We start from the raw sequence: 16,185 nt of genomic DNA on the forward strand, positions 1-16,185 counted from the left end.
AACAGGTCTTCAGGGACAAATGACAGAGCTAGAGTAGGGCTAGAGAAAGAGGCACCAAAAGGGGAAGTGTTTAGGAGCTAGGAACTAAAACGGGGTGTGACTTTGTTGATTAGTTGGAGAGGGGGAAAAAGAATATAAATCTAGTGACTGACTCCCAACTTGGTGGCAAGTTGTTTGCTGAGATGGAATTCATAGAAACATCATGAATGAGAGATATCGTCAGGTTTCATGTATTTTCCTCTCTTTGTTAAAAACAGCAATCACTACTTTGCTTTTATGACTAGTAGTGGAGAGAGACATGGATAGGACCTGTCAGATTTTGCAGAATTTTCTCTCTTCTGATGAGTATCTTCACGTGAGTGATTTTTTGCTAAATGCCACTATTTTACACTGGCATTGGTGCTAGCTAGGATGACACAATAATTGCTATTTTTTTCTTTTTAGTTTTAATTTAATATTTTTGGTCCCCAATCAGCTTTTATTGGTACACTTAGATATACATAGTAATCACATTCATTATAGAGAATCTGTGCCTGTACACGATACAACTTGTTTCTTTTTCTCCCATTCCTCCATCCTCTCTTTCTTTTTAGTTTTTAAATTATTGATATTCATATCTATTTACATAAAATTCATCCTTTGATGGTGTTCACCTGCATGTATTCACTGTTGTACAACAGTCACAATGCCGGAACATTTCAGCAGCACTGCAGAGAAAGCCTGTACCTGTTAGCAGGTCCTTCCCTTCTCTCTCCCACCCTTTGGGAACAGCTGATCTGCCTTCTGTCTGTGTGAACCCATATTCCACAAGTTTCATATAAATTACTCGTATACCATGTGATCGTCTATGCATCGTTAGTTTTCAAGGCTCCTCTGTACTTAACATACTACTATTTCATGCCTCTTTATGGCTGAAAATATTCCATCATGTATTTATATCTCTTTAATGACAGTTGATGGACAAATGTTAATGGCCTGGGGTTTTTTAGCTATGATGTATGATGCTAAAGTTTTTAATATGCATTTTTTTATTCACTTGGGTATTACCTATGAATAGAATTGCTCAGTCATACTTGCTCTATGTGTAACTTTTTAAGAAACTGGGAAGTTAGTTGTTTTCTTTATGGGTGACAGCATTTTACATCCCCTCCAGCAGTTTATGAAAGTTCAAGTTTTCCATATCCTCTCTAACACTTGTGATTTTCTGTTGTTATTGTGATTTTTGTGTTTTGGAGACAGGATTTTGCTATGTATTTCAGACTGGACTTGAACTCAGAGTGATCCTCCTGCCTCAGCCTCCTGAGTGCTGGGATTACAGATGTACATCTGTGTTTCCTTCTAAGCATTTTAGCTTAACCTTAAGATCTTTGATTCTTTTAAAATTAATTTTTATATAAAGTATGGGTTAAGATCCATTATTTGGAATACATGTATTGACTTACCCTAGTAAGCTGTGTTGAACTGATTGTTCTCTTCCTATTTGTCTTGGTACTGTTTAATATAATTGACTGTATATTGAAGAGTTTATTTGTAAATTATCATTTCTGGTCTGTAATGTCTACCCTTATGTTATTACTACATTGCCTTTAAAATTTTTCTCACATAGGGGCTGGGGATTTAGCTCAGCGGCATAAGCACCTGCCTTGCAAGCAGGCAATCGTGAGTTCGATCCCTGGTACCAATAAAAAGGAAAAAGACAAAAATAAATAAATAAATAAATAAATAAAATTAAAAAATTTTTTTTTCTCACATCATATTATTATAGTTTTGTACCATGTTTTGAAATAGGGAAGTATGAATCTGCCAACATTTTTCTTTAACAGATATTGTTGTGGATGTTTGGAGTCCCTTGCATTTTCATAGGAATTTTATGATCAACTTGTTCATTTCTGCAAGAAAAGGTGTTGGGATTTTTTTCAGCAAATACTTGTGTTTGCTCTTATATTCCAGGGTTGTTGGAATTTTGATAGGGTTTGCATTGAAATCTGCAGGTAGTTTGGGTAGTATTGATGTCTTTCCAAGATTGACTTCTATTCCATGAACACAGGATGTCTTTTCATTTTTTAGATATTCCTTAGTTACTTTTTAACAGTGCTTTATAGTTTTCAGTGTTTCATTCTTTTGTTAAATTTATTCCTTATTTATTTATGTGTTGTGGGTTTTTTTGTAGCTGGAATCAAACTCACAATCTTGTGCTTGCCAGGCAGGTGCTGCCCCTGAGCTATATCCCCAGCCCATATTCGGTGCTTTGAGGCAGAATCTTTCTGTGTATCTCAGGCTGGCCTGGAACTCACTCTTTTGCCTTGGGTGGCCTTGAGCTCAAGATCTTTTTACCTCAGCTTCCAGATGCTGGGATTATAGTCACATGCCACCACCTCTGGTGTTTTTTATTCTTTTTTGGTGCCACTAAAAATGAAAGTGATCTTTTAATTTCATTTTTAGGATACTCATTGCTACTGGATAACAATGAGATTGATTTTTCTGTATCTATTTTGTGTTTGCAAAACTGTTGAACTTGTTTATTATCTTAGTGTGTGTGTGTGTGTGTGTTTCTTAGGATTTTCTGTGAATAAATTGTGTCATCTTCAAACAGATATTTTACTTCCTTTTCAACCTAGATTTTTTGTTTGTTTGTTTGTTTTGGTCTTTTTCCTTTTTATTGGTACCGGGGATTGAACTCACGACTGCCTGCTTGCAAGGCAGGCGCTTATGCCGCTGAGCTAAATCCCCAGACCCTCAATCTAGATTTTTAAAACTTTCTTTTTCTGCCTAATTGGCTTGACCAGAATTTTTAGTATGATGTCGAATAATTGTGGATGTCTTTGTTCATGATAGTAAGGAGAAAGCTTTGAAGTATATTAGCTGTTGGTTTTGTGTAGGTGCTTCTGATCCTATTGAACAAATTCTCTTTAGTCCTAGTTTGTTGAAGCTTTGAGCATAAAAGGATGGTAGAACTTGTCACTTGCTGCTTCACTTTCTATAGAGGTGATCATTGCTGTTTTGTTTTTTCATCATTCTATTTCTATAGGATATGGCATAGATTTACTTTTGCTTGTTAAACTGTAACAAGCAGTTCTTGGGATTAAATCCTGCTTAGTCATGGTGTGTAACCCTTTTTGTGCGCTGCTTGATTCATTTTCTGCTATTTTGTATAGTTATAAGCTGCATTGGAGTATGGTTTTCTTTTCTTGTGATGTATTTTGGGATTTCCTATCAGGGTAAATGCTGTCCTCATAGAAGGAATTACGAAGTGTTCCCAAATCATTGGTGTTAAGTTTTTCTTTAAAATTTTGATAAAATTGGGGCTGGGGATTTAGCTCAGTAGCTTAAGCGCCTGCCTTGCAAGTGTGTGGTCTTGAGTTCGATTCCTGGTATCGATTAAAAAAATTTTTTTTGATAACATTCAGCCATGAAACCATCTGGTTCTGGGCTCTTCTTTATTGGAAATTTTTGAATATTAGTATTTGTTATAACCCTAATCAAATATTCTATTTCTGAATTTATTTGATTAACTTGTGTGTTTTTAAGAATTTATCCATTTTGTTTAGGCTTAGTTTGTAGTCATACAATTGTTTATAATATTCTCTTACATTTATTCCTATAACTAACAAGTAATATTCCTTTAATTGGTTTTAGTAACTGATTTTATAACTGATTTAGTATCTTGATTTAGTAACTTGTAACTTGATTTTAGTAGTTGATTTTGAGGTTGTTACCTAAATGTATGCCCATTTTGTTTATTACCTGTTTTTTTTAAAAAAATTGGTTGATCTTTTAAAAATTTTTGGTTTTATTGGTTTTTCTCTTATTTTTTTTTTTTATTCCCTAAAAGTTTTTTATTTTTCTCATATTTTTGCCCACCTGCTTGTTTTACTCTTTTGTTTTTGTTTTTTTAAGTTTTTTAAGTTTGAAGGTTAGGCTACTGGGTTGAGACCATTTTTAAAAAAATATAGACTTTACTGCTATGAACTTCCTTTAGGCATTGCTGTGACTGTATCCTGTAAGTATCAATGTGTTGCATTTTTGTTTCCATTCTTTAATATTTTCTGATTTAATTTGTGATTTCTACTTTGGTCTACTGGTTATTTATTATTCATTTTCACATATTTGTGACTTTTCCAAATTCCCTTTTGTTACTGGTTTCTAGTTTTAATTCATTATGGTCAGGACAGATACTTTGGGTAATTTCAGCTTTCAAACTTTGCAACTTGTTTTACAGTTTAACAAATGGTTTTTTCCTGAATAATATCACATGTATATATTTGAAAAGAATGTGACTTCTGCTATTGTTGGGTGGTATATTCTGTGGATATGTTAGCACTAGTTGAATTATAGCTCTAGCTGGATTATAATGTTTGTTATTTTCTTGCTAATCTGCTGTCTAGTTCTTTGAGTTATTGAAATTTGAGAACAAAAAAAAGTGAGAGCATCATTCAAACCTCCAACTATGGTCTGTTTCCCTTTAATTGTATTATATTTCCTTATGTGCTTTTACTTGTATCTTATGGCTCTGGTAGCTAAAATGTGTTTACAAATATTACTTTTTTTGGTACCAGAGATCTGAACTCATGACCTCACACTTACCAGGCAGGCACTTGAGCCACTGAGCTAAATTCTGGACCCCCCTCCTTTTTTTTTCCAAAGACAAGGTCTCACTGTATAATTCAGGCTGGCCTGGTGATCCTCTTGCTTCCGCCTCCTAAGAGCTGGAATTATAGATATGGGAATACCTGGCCACAATTGTTCTTAAAGATTGAAGTGGCGATTGTGGTGGTTTATGCCTGTAACACTTGGGAGGCTGAGGCAGGAGGATCACTGAGTTCAAAGCCAGCCTGAACTACACAATGAGACCGTGCGTCAAAAAAAAAAAAAATTTTTTTTTTTCAGATGTTTTATGTAATGTCTTCATTTGTTTCTAGTGGCAGGGCTTGTCTTCAAGTCTGTTTTGTCTGATATTACTTCAGCAGCTCTGTCTTTTGGTTATTGTTTGAACAGAACGTGTGTATGTCTTTAAGCTTGTGTCTTCTAAGAGGCACATAATTGGGTCCTTTTTTCCCCATTTTTCCAATCTTTGCCATTTAATTGGGATGTTTAATTCAATTATATTTACGGATGATTTTATTTCCTCATTTGCTGATTTATAACAATTTAATTTGTATTCAGCCTGTTTTAAAAAAATGTTACGTCTGTATAGCTCTATACTCCCCTTTATGCTATTATTGTGAAAATTTGCATCTCATTACATTTTGTATTCATGAACATACATTTGAAATTACCTCATTATGCAGTTATCTTTTTAAAAAGGAGTTACAGAAAATTTGTGTATGTGTATCCCTGTTCTGCTTTTGTATTTAGCATATTGGGCTAAGCCTGGTTGTTCATACTTGTTGCTAAAGCAACACAAACGTTTAAATAAGGCTTTATTGAATGTTTCTATACTGAAAAAGTGAAACACTCAGTGGATAAGATACAGTAAATCATCTAACAGGATGTGCTTTGCTCTGCAGAGGTCCTGGGGCTGTTGGCGTTTTAGAACCTGGAGTAGTTTTCTTTGTGCTAGCATCCATTTTAGCATCCATCTCTCCCTTTCCTAAAATCTGGTCCCAAGAAAGGATGACAAGTTGGAATAGCATTCTACCAGTTTAGAATGAAATACTGGCTCCCTTCTAGAGGTCTCTTCACACCCTATGCATTTATTTGCTTTTAATCTGGTTGCAGAACAGGTTGTTTAGGTACCATTTGTGTGACCTGGTGTCAGGTATGCCTTTTATTAAATTTATCTTTCGGGACATTTTAGATATACTTAATGCTAACACTCATCACAGTGAATTTGTGCCTGTACTTGATATATCTTGCTTCTTCTTTCTTTCCCTTTGCCCTTCCCTTCTTCTCCTTATTTAAAAGTTTTATTTCCATTTTTTCCTTCTATTCTTTTTCTATCCTTTCCATTCTTTCCTTATGCCCCTTTCTTGTTCCCCTTCTTCTTTGAACATTTTCCCCGCATTTCCCAGTATCTGTTATACAGTTTAATCCTTATTTACACTTTTGATTCCTCACACCAGAGAAACAATGTGGTATTTACACTTGTGTTCGATTTATTTCACTTCAGAGTATGGTCTCAAGGTCTTTGTACCCTTTTCATCTGGATTGCTGACTTTGGCAATGACTCCCTTCTTCCACATCAACAAATACCTCAGCCATCACCAGGAAGTTGCCCTTTCAGTAAAACACAGACGTTTCAGAGGGCCATCCTCTGCATAATCTCTCAGCCAGGTTGGTTTGTTAAATAAATTAGTGTCATAAAACTCAGAGCTGAGTCAGAGATTTGTGAGTTATTATGATAGTGATAATCAAGACATGGAAACAGCTAAGATTAAAAGGAAAATATGTTCTTTTTTTTTTTTTAAGAGGAAAAAGAGAAAAACACAAAACAAACCAAAGCGGTGTAAGGGTACACGTAATACAGAACTACAAAAACAAAAAAAAAAAACAACAAAAAAAAACCCAGTAAGAAATCACCTGTTAGTAGATTACATATTATCATCTTGAAAATAGTTCCTCAAATCACAGTATCAAAGAATACAAGGTGGACATTCAAACAGGGAGACTGCAAACAGCTGTGTTCAATGATCCAAAAACATTGATATAGTCAGCTATTTAACACCCCTAAACACACTTGCTGTTATATCCGTTAGAGCTCTTTTTCTTTTTCTTTTTTTTTTTTCCCCTCTCTTTTTTACAACAAAATTTACACATTTTGGATTTTATTACTCCTTAGTGCTTATTACTTTTTTTGGGGGGGGGGAAGAATACAGTCAAATATGGCAAAACAAAGCTGTCAGTCAATACCAAGGATAGACATAGCACATGGTGTAGAACAGAGTACAAGTTTATCAACAATGGTTATCAACGTTGTCCCTTGTTTCCTTAAAAAGAATTGTCTATCTCATTAGATATTATAAAGTTGGACAAAACAGTAGAGAACAAGACCAATAAAACTTAGGCATTGTAAACATTACAGGACTTCCAAAGAAGACAATAGTCAAACCAGAATGGGTATCTTAGTGAATCTTATTGTCTTCAAAGTAGTTGCCTATGTCTTCAAACTTGATACTATCATATAGAATGGAACAGAGTCTAATCAGTCAAAACAAGATCGTGGGAGTACTACAGGACAGGAAAATATGTTCTAATTAGTGTCTGGAAAATAGTTGGTTAGTAAGTACAGAATTAGTGAGTGGATGGACGGATAGCTGAATGAGTATTAATGGCTCTTCATGTTAATTTTTCATTTTGCTGATCCTTTTCAATCTTGTTCAGACTGAGTTCTGAGTTGTTTGAAAACCAATTCAAAGTAAAGCTCTTTAATCCCTTTTTAAAGGGAGATTTAAAACAAAATGACTTAATGAAAGAAATTAATAAGCATGCTAAAATTGTTTTCATCAAACTCCTTATGAATAATGAATGAACTAGTCCCTTTTTGAAACTCTTCCATGGTTCATAACTGATTATTTAATTTGGAATAATTTAATTTTTTAGCATGACTACTATGTAAAGGAGAAATTATTGTCAAGTACAATATCTTTAAGAGGTATACCTTTGCCCTATAATCAGATCTTCTCAGATCTGAACGTGGACATTGTCTTTCTGCCTGTCAGTCTGCCTTTCTTTTTTTCTTTCTCGGGAACACAGCGTCTTTGCTCTGAGCAACACCAGTCCCCGCACTTTAAAATGTTCAGACAGGGTCTTGCTAAATTGTCCAGGCTGGCCCCCAGTTTGTAACCTTCTTGCTTCAGTCTCCTATGTGCTGGGATTACAGATGTGTACCTCCATACATGGGTCAGTAATGTGCATCTGTTGTGCTGAAATAAGATGCTTGGAGAGTATGTAAACTGTGAAGAGAACTTCTTTTCTCCCCAGTATTACATGTTAAATTCCTCTTTTCTTAGGGAAAAAAAATCAGTATTTCTTACTATCAGTTGACTGATGTCACTGAAGCAATGTAGGGAGAGGCAGAGGTCAGGGGAAAGGGATTTCTTTTTAGAAGTATGGCCATGTTTATTTAGCACAGGTTAATGAAATGTAGCTAGTGACTTGGAAAGAACATACAGCGATTAGAGTAAAAAGTAGATTTTGGAGAGGTGAATAACTATTACAGGTTGGGTTTTTTCCCTAGACAGAAAAGGACAAGAAAGGGAAGGCTTATTATCGAGGTTTGGGGCTGGGAAGATACCGGCCTCATACTTAGGTTGTTCTTCAAAGTGTATCCGCTGCCACTTTCTCCTTTATTTATGATCAAGTAGTATCTGGACACAGTAACATCAGAATACCGCACAGGGCGAGAGGAACCGTGACCCAATGCAGGGAGAGGTGAAACACAGAGCAGCTGCAGAGCCTCGGCTGTGCGGGGAAGGACCCAGTGTGGGTGGCCGCTGTGAGAGGTGGTGGCTGCATGGAGACAGTCACTGTACTGAGGCCTGGCCCCTGCGTTTAGGCAGTCAGTATTGCTCCTGCTGTGGGCCACGCTGGGACTCCGAGATGCTTGCAGTCTGTTATGTGCAAGCTTTTATGATTGTCTTAGAGTTGAGGTGAGGCCCAGCCTGAACCCAGTGCGCTCCTCTGATGAAACCTAAGTGGACTGAAATCACCTGAAGCCAGGCTCCTCAGCTTCTTGGGCTTTCCCAGCGTTATTCTCATCCTGGAAAGCTCGCAGTGTGACCATCGCGGCGTTTCACCCCACTGTGCTCCCCATGGCTGAAAGTTGTCTGGAACATATTCTCAGTTGCTTCCTGTTGGGGTGAGCCTGGCAGGTGGTTTGCTGGATGGTTATTGATGGGGAGATCCCGTGTCCTTTGAACCTGTGTTTGTAATCAGTGCTTTTTGTCAAAGCTGTGTGCTATTTAGGGAGCTACTTTTCTTTGTCTTGCAGGTGGTGACAGCACTGCCTGAAGAGATGAGACCAGGCCTGAATCCCAGTGCTTTGCCATGGGAACTGGTGATAGGGGCAGCTATTGTCGGTTTTGTCACTGTTGTCTTATTTTTATGGAGAAGCTTTTGTTCGGTAAGTAACCAGTGTTTTCTAAGAAAATGTTTATTCTATCTTCTTAAATATTTTTAAAAAGTAAATTAATTGTGCCTTTAGACTGAACAGATAATATGAGAAACACATTTGTTATTTAAAGTAACAAGTTTGGTTGTAGTTTTGTGGGTTGTTCATGTTAATGTGCGTCCACTAAACACAGAGTCAGAGGAATTTTTTTGGTTTACTTTAAAGAACTTTTTTGTGGAAGTATTCTACATTAATGCTAAAACCCTACCTTAAATTCTTCATCCTCCTCCTCCTCTCTCTCTTCTTTCTCTTTTTTTCCCCACTTCTCTGCCGCCGCCTTTTTGGGGCAAGAGCAGAGACTGTGTGTGTTTTAACCTACGTCTGTGTATCAACCAACATGGAATCAAAAGCATTGTCACTTACTTTCCGGTGGCCCTGCCTCTTTTCATCCTCTGCCTCCCTGTATTGAAGGTGATTCCCTTGCCTTTAAAAATTGTTTTTGGGGTTGCAAAGGTTATAACTTTTTCCATGTTGTTAACCCTAGAATATTACATTATGAGAATACGCTATAGTTTATTCACAGATTTTATGGTTTTTGGATACTTGGATTGCTTTTAGGCTTGTGTTACAAATGATGTTACTGTATACATTTTAAATTCCTTTCTCTTGAGAATATATGTACCTCTGAGATTACTAGCTTTCAGGCATGTGGAGTTTCTACTTGTAAAAGATACTGTCAGCTTCTTTTCCAACTCACTTGTGTTGGTTTGTGCTCCTACCAGTGGTGTGTGAGAGATTCTGGAGCTCCCTTTGATCTGTGTCCTCTCCAGTATTTACTCTTGTTGAAATCCTTGATTTTTTTTGTCATTGGCATGGATATAAAATGATACCTTGTGGTCTTGATTTGAATCCTTTGGATGCAATCTTTCCAGTAAATTTATGTATTTGTTCTTCTTGGAAATCTTTCTTTTTTTGACAGTTTTTCTCTTGAGTAGGTTGTTGTTTTCTCATTTGTAGCAATTCTTTATATATTATTGATGCCTTCTTGTTGAGTATGTGCCACCTGTCCCAGGGTGAAATTTCTTCTCATTTTCTTCGTAATTTTTAAATGATGAACAGAATTCTCAGTTTTAAAGTTTTGCTTTTAATGCTGAAATCCTTGAGTCATGTTTAGTTGTTTGGTCTGGTGTAGAGTAGAAAGTCAGTATAAATTTTTCTCTCAAGGAGTGAATATGTTTTCCTCTACTCTCTATATTCATTTCTTTTCATCTGTAGTGCCATGAATTAAGTTTCATATATATGTGGGTGTTCTCTGTACTTTTATTTCACTGATTTTTGTGGAAAGCAGATACATATATATTCATTTCTATTTTTTCCCATTAGGTCAAGCTTGTTAATTTTTATTTATTTATATTTATTTATTTATTTATTGGTACCGGGATCAAACTCATGACTTCGTGTTTGCTAAGCAGGCACTTATGCCACTGAGCTAAACTCCCAGCCCCAAGCTTGTTAATTTAATAATTATTTTGTTCACTTTTTTTTTGAGACAGGGTTTCACTGTATAGTTCAGGCTGGCCTGGCCTTGAGTATACTATGTAGCCAGCTGGCCTCAAACTCACAGTGATTCTGCCTCAGCCTCCCTAGTGTGGGGATTACAAGTGTGCACCTCCATGCCCGGCACGTTCATAATTTTTATATATCTACACTCTACCAAAAATGAAGAGAAATGGCTGCATTCTACTGCAAAGGGTTTATCATCTTTTTCTGCCCTTTTTAAAACATATTTTAAGGATATCTTTTAGTTGTGTACTTATGTGGATTTACTGTGCCATTGTGAATTGAATCCTGTCAGTATTTGGTGACCTTCTATAACTCAAGTAATGCTTTTGCCTTAAGGGCTTTTAAATTTATTTTTATTTTTTTATTTTTGGTACTGGGGATCGAACTCACGACTGGTACTTGTAAGACAAGCACTTATGCCCTGATCTAAATCCCCAGTCCTCTTAAGGTCTTTTTTAATGTGATGCTAATAAAGCCATAGGAACTTTTTTTTATCTGATAATTATCTTCTATCCTATGCTTTCCATAGTCTCTACATAATATATACTGTATTTTGTATACATTTTCTGATACATACTAATTTGACAATCTCTTTTGTCACTATTAAGTGCAGCCTATCTACAGATACTGTCATCATCAATGTATTTGAACTAGTTTCTTACAGCTTAGTTTATTAATTTGTTCCATTTTTCATGTTTCAGTTCTTTTCATAGTGATGAGTAAATCTTTTTGCTAGAAAGACAGTAACCTTAGTACACTTTCATTGCTTTCCAGGCTACATCATGTTGCCATCTAGATTTTTTTCTGGATTATAGACATGTTTCTCTTTTTCTATTTTTTGTGCTTAATTTTTTTCCTTCACCTTTATCTTGAAGATAACAAATATCAAGGTATTTAATCATCCTTAATTGACATCTCTTGCTGGGTCTTTTGGATTTTTGAATACTTCTTTCAAGATTGTTTTTAGCATGTCTGTGTGGGATAAATCTTCTGAGACTTTATTTGAATTCTTTAGTTTTATTATTAAGAGCAGAGTGTATTTATTGAAAAAAATTTTGTCAGAGAAAGATGAAGGGGTTCTTTAGATTTTTTTTTCTTTAGTTTTTTTTTGAAACATGTTTTTTTTGTGTTGCTTGGGCTGACCTGAACCTCCTGTGGTCAAGTGATCTCCTGCCTCAGCCTCCTGAGTGACTGGGATGATGGGGCGGTACAAACCAATGTTCATGAGTGTGCTCTGTTGGCGTGACCGTTTGTTCAGATCCAAACAATCATATGCCTACTGTTGTCCTCACTCTAAAACCCTGCTGTTACTTATTCATATCAATGTGATTCTTGGTGATACTGGGAGTTGAACCCAAGGCCTTCACATTGAACCGTGTCCTCTACCCTTTTTGTAATATTTAATACTGAGACCGCCTTGCTAAGGTGCTGGGCTGGGCTTGAATATGATCTTCCTGCCTCCCGAGTGTGGGGATTACAGTCGCATACCACTGTGCCTGGCCTTTCTCCTTCATTAAACAGCTTTTCCCCTCTCTTTTGGGATTGTTGTTTCTTAGATTTTGGCGCTTCTGCTCATTCCATATGCCTTTACTTTTATTTTTCAATTTCTTTGTGGATTTCTGTTACTTTTTGAGTTTTTTAATGTGATATTTCAGTTCCCCAATTTCCTGTTCATCGTGAAGTGGATTCATAATCAATATAAGAATCTAAGCAGCCAAATTGACAGATTTTGGGATCTTATTAGCTTAGCTCAGCAACCACTCATGTACACCTGATCAGAGTCAAAACTGAGTGGCCCCGAACTGGGGGGTTACAGGGCATTTAAAGCAGAAAAGCGCCAAGCAAGACATCCCACTGGAAACAATCTAGCTAGAATCTTACATTAGTTTTGGTTGACAGCTGTATCTTGCTTCTTTGTTGAGCAGGTTAATTTTTTCTCTTGATGGTGCAGCTCATTCTGCTTTTCTCCTGGGACGTGTATCCTGAGTCATTTTTCACTCTTCTGGGTCAAATACAGGGCACGAGGTGGTGTCAGTTATGTCAAGCTTCAATAATTTATACCCATTCTACTATACTTCTCTTTTAAATTTTCTGTTAATTATATCTCAGTGCATAGTTTTTAGGTGATTTAAATCCTCTTTTGTCTTTTCTCCTTGGTTATGCTACCTCAGCTCCAAAACTGATCCTTTTACAATGGATTTATTTATTCTCCTTATTTGAGAGAAAACCTAAGAGAAGAAAAAATTTGATTATTGTTTCTTTTCTTTCTTTTTTTTTTAGGGTCAGCTAGGATGTACTCTTAAAGTAGTGTTTCTCAGGCTGTTGTATTTTGGCTTTAGGGACATGATAGTAGGAACTTCTTGAAATAGTTTGTTTTAGGACCAGATATGTTTAGGAATCCGTGAGTTTAATGAAATTAAACAGGTATCTTCACACTAAACTGATTTCAGAGTCTTTAACATGGTCATGTACAATGTGAATCATGAGTAAGGAATGCAACATTTTTCTCATTGGAAATAGAACACTTTTTGGGTAACTTGTATTCTTAGTAAGGTAATAAAAAATCTATTATTTTTATATTGGAAGTAGAAGTTAAATAAGTTTGATTTATTTGAATGTATTTGTTTTAATGTAATTTTTGTTAACAATATGTTTCAGGTTAGAAGCCGCTGTTATGTAGGTAAGCTGGTTTTCTATTTTATCTCATTGTGTATAATTTTAAAACTTGTAATTTATTTAGAGTATATATGTGTGTCTATCATTCTTTCTTCCAGGGAGAGAAAAACAGCTTGCTATAAAGCTTTCTGAACTAATTCAAGAAAAATGTAAACTACTTAATAAAGTTAGCCTAGTTCAAAAAGAGGTAAGACATAATGAAAATAATGTTCATATTAGAGTCAGGGAACTTCGTACTCTCTATGTAGCTACTTCTGTGTAAATTCGTTATTAATGCTTTGTAGAGTTTTCAGGTTCTGTCGCTCAGCTTGAGTGCTTACCCATCTTACTAACATTAGTCACTGCAGTTCTTTCGTGGAAGGTATTTTCTCATTGTGGTTTCAGTTTGTGTTACCTCCACTAATGAGGTTAAACATCTTTCTATATGCTGCCCATTTTGATAGTCTTTTTGTGAAGTTGCCTTTTTAAAGTTATTTTTGAAGATACAGTGTGGTCTTTTTCCTTTGTCTTATGTAGGATTTTTTCTGTTTCTAGTCTTAAGGAAATACTTGCCTCCCCTGGTACAGTATTGCAGGCTTGTAATCCTAGCTACTTTGAAAGCTGAGGCCAGAGGGTTGAAAATTTAGAGCACGTCTGGGCTACCCAGGGCTACACGTGTCTCAAAGAAAGGAGGTGATGAAGAAGGAGAGGAGGAGGAAACAAAACTGGCCTGGTGTGGTGGCACACCTGTGTAATCCCAGCAATTGGGAGGCTGAGGCACGAGGATTGTGTTGAATCTAATCTTGGATGCATAGTGAATTCAAGGCCAGACTGAGCTACATAGCAGGATCTCGACTCAACAAAATGAGAGTAGACTAGATGAGATGAGATGATGTCTTTTAAAAATCTTGTTTACTAAAAAAAAAAAAAAAAAAAAAAAAGCCCTGTTTATGTCTTTTTAAAATCTCTTGTTATTTTGTACATTTTTTGTATTGCGGTTTTGCACATCTTTTCTTAGATTTTTTCCTAGGTCTCTCTCTTTTTTAAACGGCTCTGTTGGGATATAATTATGTAACATAAAGTCCACTCATTTGAAGAATGTAAAGGAGTGTTTGTTAATCTGTCCACGGAATTGTGCCTCCATGAAAACAATCAATTTTTGAAAGTCTTTGTTATTTTCCAAAGAAACGATAGAACTCTTAGTTAACACCCTTTATGCAGTTTGTCCCACTTCAAATCCCTCAAATACTTTATTTAACCAAGGACATAAAGGAATTGCATGCTGTCAACTCAAAAAACAATGATTAGAGAAACTGGCAGAATAATCTGTTTCTATAGATTTGCCTTTTTTAGACACTTTGCACAAATGGAATCATAGAACACATGCCCCTACCCACACTGCTTCTCTTTTATAAAAGTTTCCCAGGATTATATTGGGTTCATCAGAATAATCCTGAATATTCTCCCCACCTCAAGATTCTTACCTTAATGATCATGGAAATTTTGAGCAGTAGGACGTGGACATTTTGGGAGAGGTTATTCAGTCAAGCACGGGGTCCTGTCCTAAAGCTTGAGCTACTTAGCTCATCCTACTCAATGGGTCCTCAACTCTTATTTTTTTTAATCTTCCCAGCTTTTGGTTCTGAAATGTTTGCTCAGCTTTTATCCTAGCAGCCTTTACTTTTGGGGAGAAGAAATGTCAAATGTGGGACTTGCTTCTCTGGAGACTCCTTCCTTCTGCTAAGTTCTCAGTGTTTGAATGGCTCTTGGAGGTCTACAGATCATGTTTTTTGATATTTGTATTCTGTTCTTTTTGTTCCTAGCAGGAAGGGTTATTCAAAACAAACCTTTTTAATCGCTTTTTGTTTTTGAAGTCTTATTGCCTTTATGTGTATTTTTCATTTGTTGATGGTTATTCTCTATATTTTAAAGACTTTATATCCCCTTCTTACTTTATTTTTCATATTATAGAAATTAAAAATGAAAATTTCTGACCCTGGGCAAAAACCTGTAATCTTAGCTGCCTCTGGGGCTAAGGCAAAAAGATTGCAAGATTGAGTCCAGCTTGGGCAGTTTAATAATTTGAGACCCTGCTCAAAAAATTAAAAAAAAAAAAAAAGAGAGAAGGGGCTATAGGTGTAGCTAAGTACAGATGCCCTGAGCTCAAGCCCTAGAATTGCTTCCCCAGATGGAAAATCCTGATGGACATTTACTATAAAATTTCTCTTATTGATACATAACAGATATTGTGAAAACGAAAGTGAAGGAAAGTGCTCTAAAGGATATAACTATATGGACATTCAAGTGTGTAGGATAGATGACCATATTACTAAATTTCCATTAGATTATTAAACAGAATGGTTTGCACTGTCAGTGTTTGAGTGTCCACTTTTTATGCTGTTATTTTGTAACTTGAACAACTATTTCTAAGAGAACAGTATGTAACTTATCAACTAGTAATTTCTTAATGTTGATGTTTTTCTCTGAAATTCATATTACTTCTACCCTTTTTTCTGTTTTGTTTTGTTTTTCTTTATTTTTTTCTTTAAAAAACAGTTTCTTGGGCCAAGGATTTAGCTCAGTGGCATAAGCACTTGCCTGGCAAGAGTGAGGCCATGAGTCAATCCCTGGTACAAAAAACCAAACAAACAAAACTCAAACTCTTATTGAATAGACCTAGAGGCTTACATATAAAAATATATATCTCTTTTATTGGTAGAGGGGATGGTACTGGAGATTGAACTCAGTGCTTCACACTGAGCTACATCCCCAGCCCTTCTTTATTTATTTAAAATCCTTTTTTTTTTTTGAGACAAGGTCTCACTATATAGTTTAGGCTGGCCTTAATCTCATTATGTTATGTAGTCCAGGCTGGCCTCCAATTTGCAGTGATCTTCCTGCATCAGCCTCCCAAGTGC

The 16,185-nt window shown here is 36.0% G+C and overlaps 1 protein-coding gene across 7 annotated transcripts in view; it reads left to right on the forward strand.

Annotated features, from left to right (window-relative positions):
- The window catches only part of Mia2 (MIA SH3 domain ER export factor 2), a 112,629-nt gene that overhangs the window by 35,910 nt on the left and 60,534 nt on the right, over nt 1-16,185 (forward strand). For all 7 annotated transcript variants that reach the window (XM_063246877.1, XM_063246883.1, XM_063246894.1 and 4 more), the window contains 3 exons: nt 8,930-9,061; nt 13,271-13,292; nt 13,387-13,475. In XM_063246877.1, the coding sequence (XP_063102947.1) occupies nt 8,930-9,061; nt 13,271-13,292; nt 13,387-13,475 (243 nt within the window). The remainder of the gene's footprint in view (nt 1-8,929; nt 9,062-13,270; nt 13,293-13,386; nt 13,476-16,185) is intronic.

The sequence above is a fragment of the Cavia porcellus genome, unplaced genomic scaffold, assembly GCF_034190915.1.
Source record: "Cavia porcellus strain 051 isolate PalLab524CR breed Dunkin Hartley unplaced genomic scaffold, mCavPor4.1 scaffold_1, whole genome shotgun sequence".
In the NCBI taxonomy this organism is placed as follows: Eukaryota; Metazoa; Chordata; class Mammalia; order Rodentia; family Caviidae; genus Cavia; species Cavia porcellus.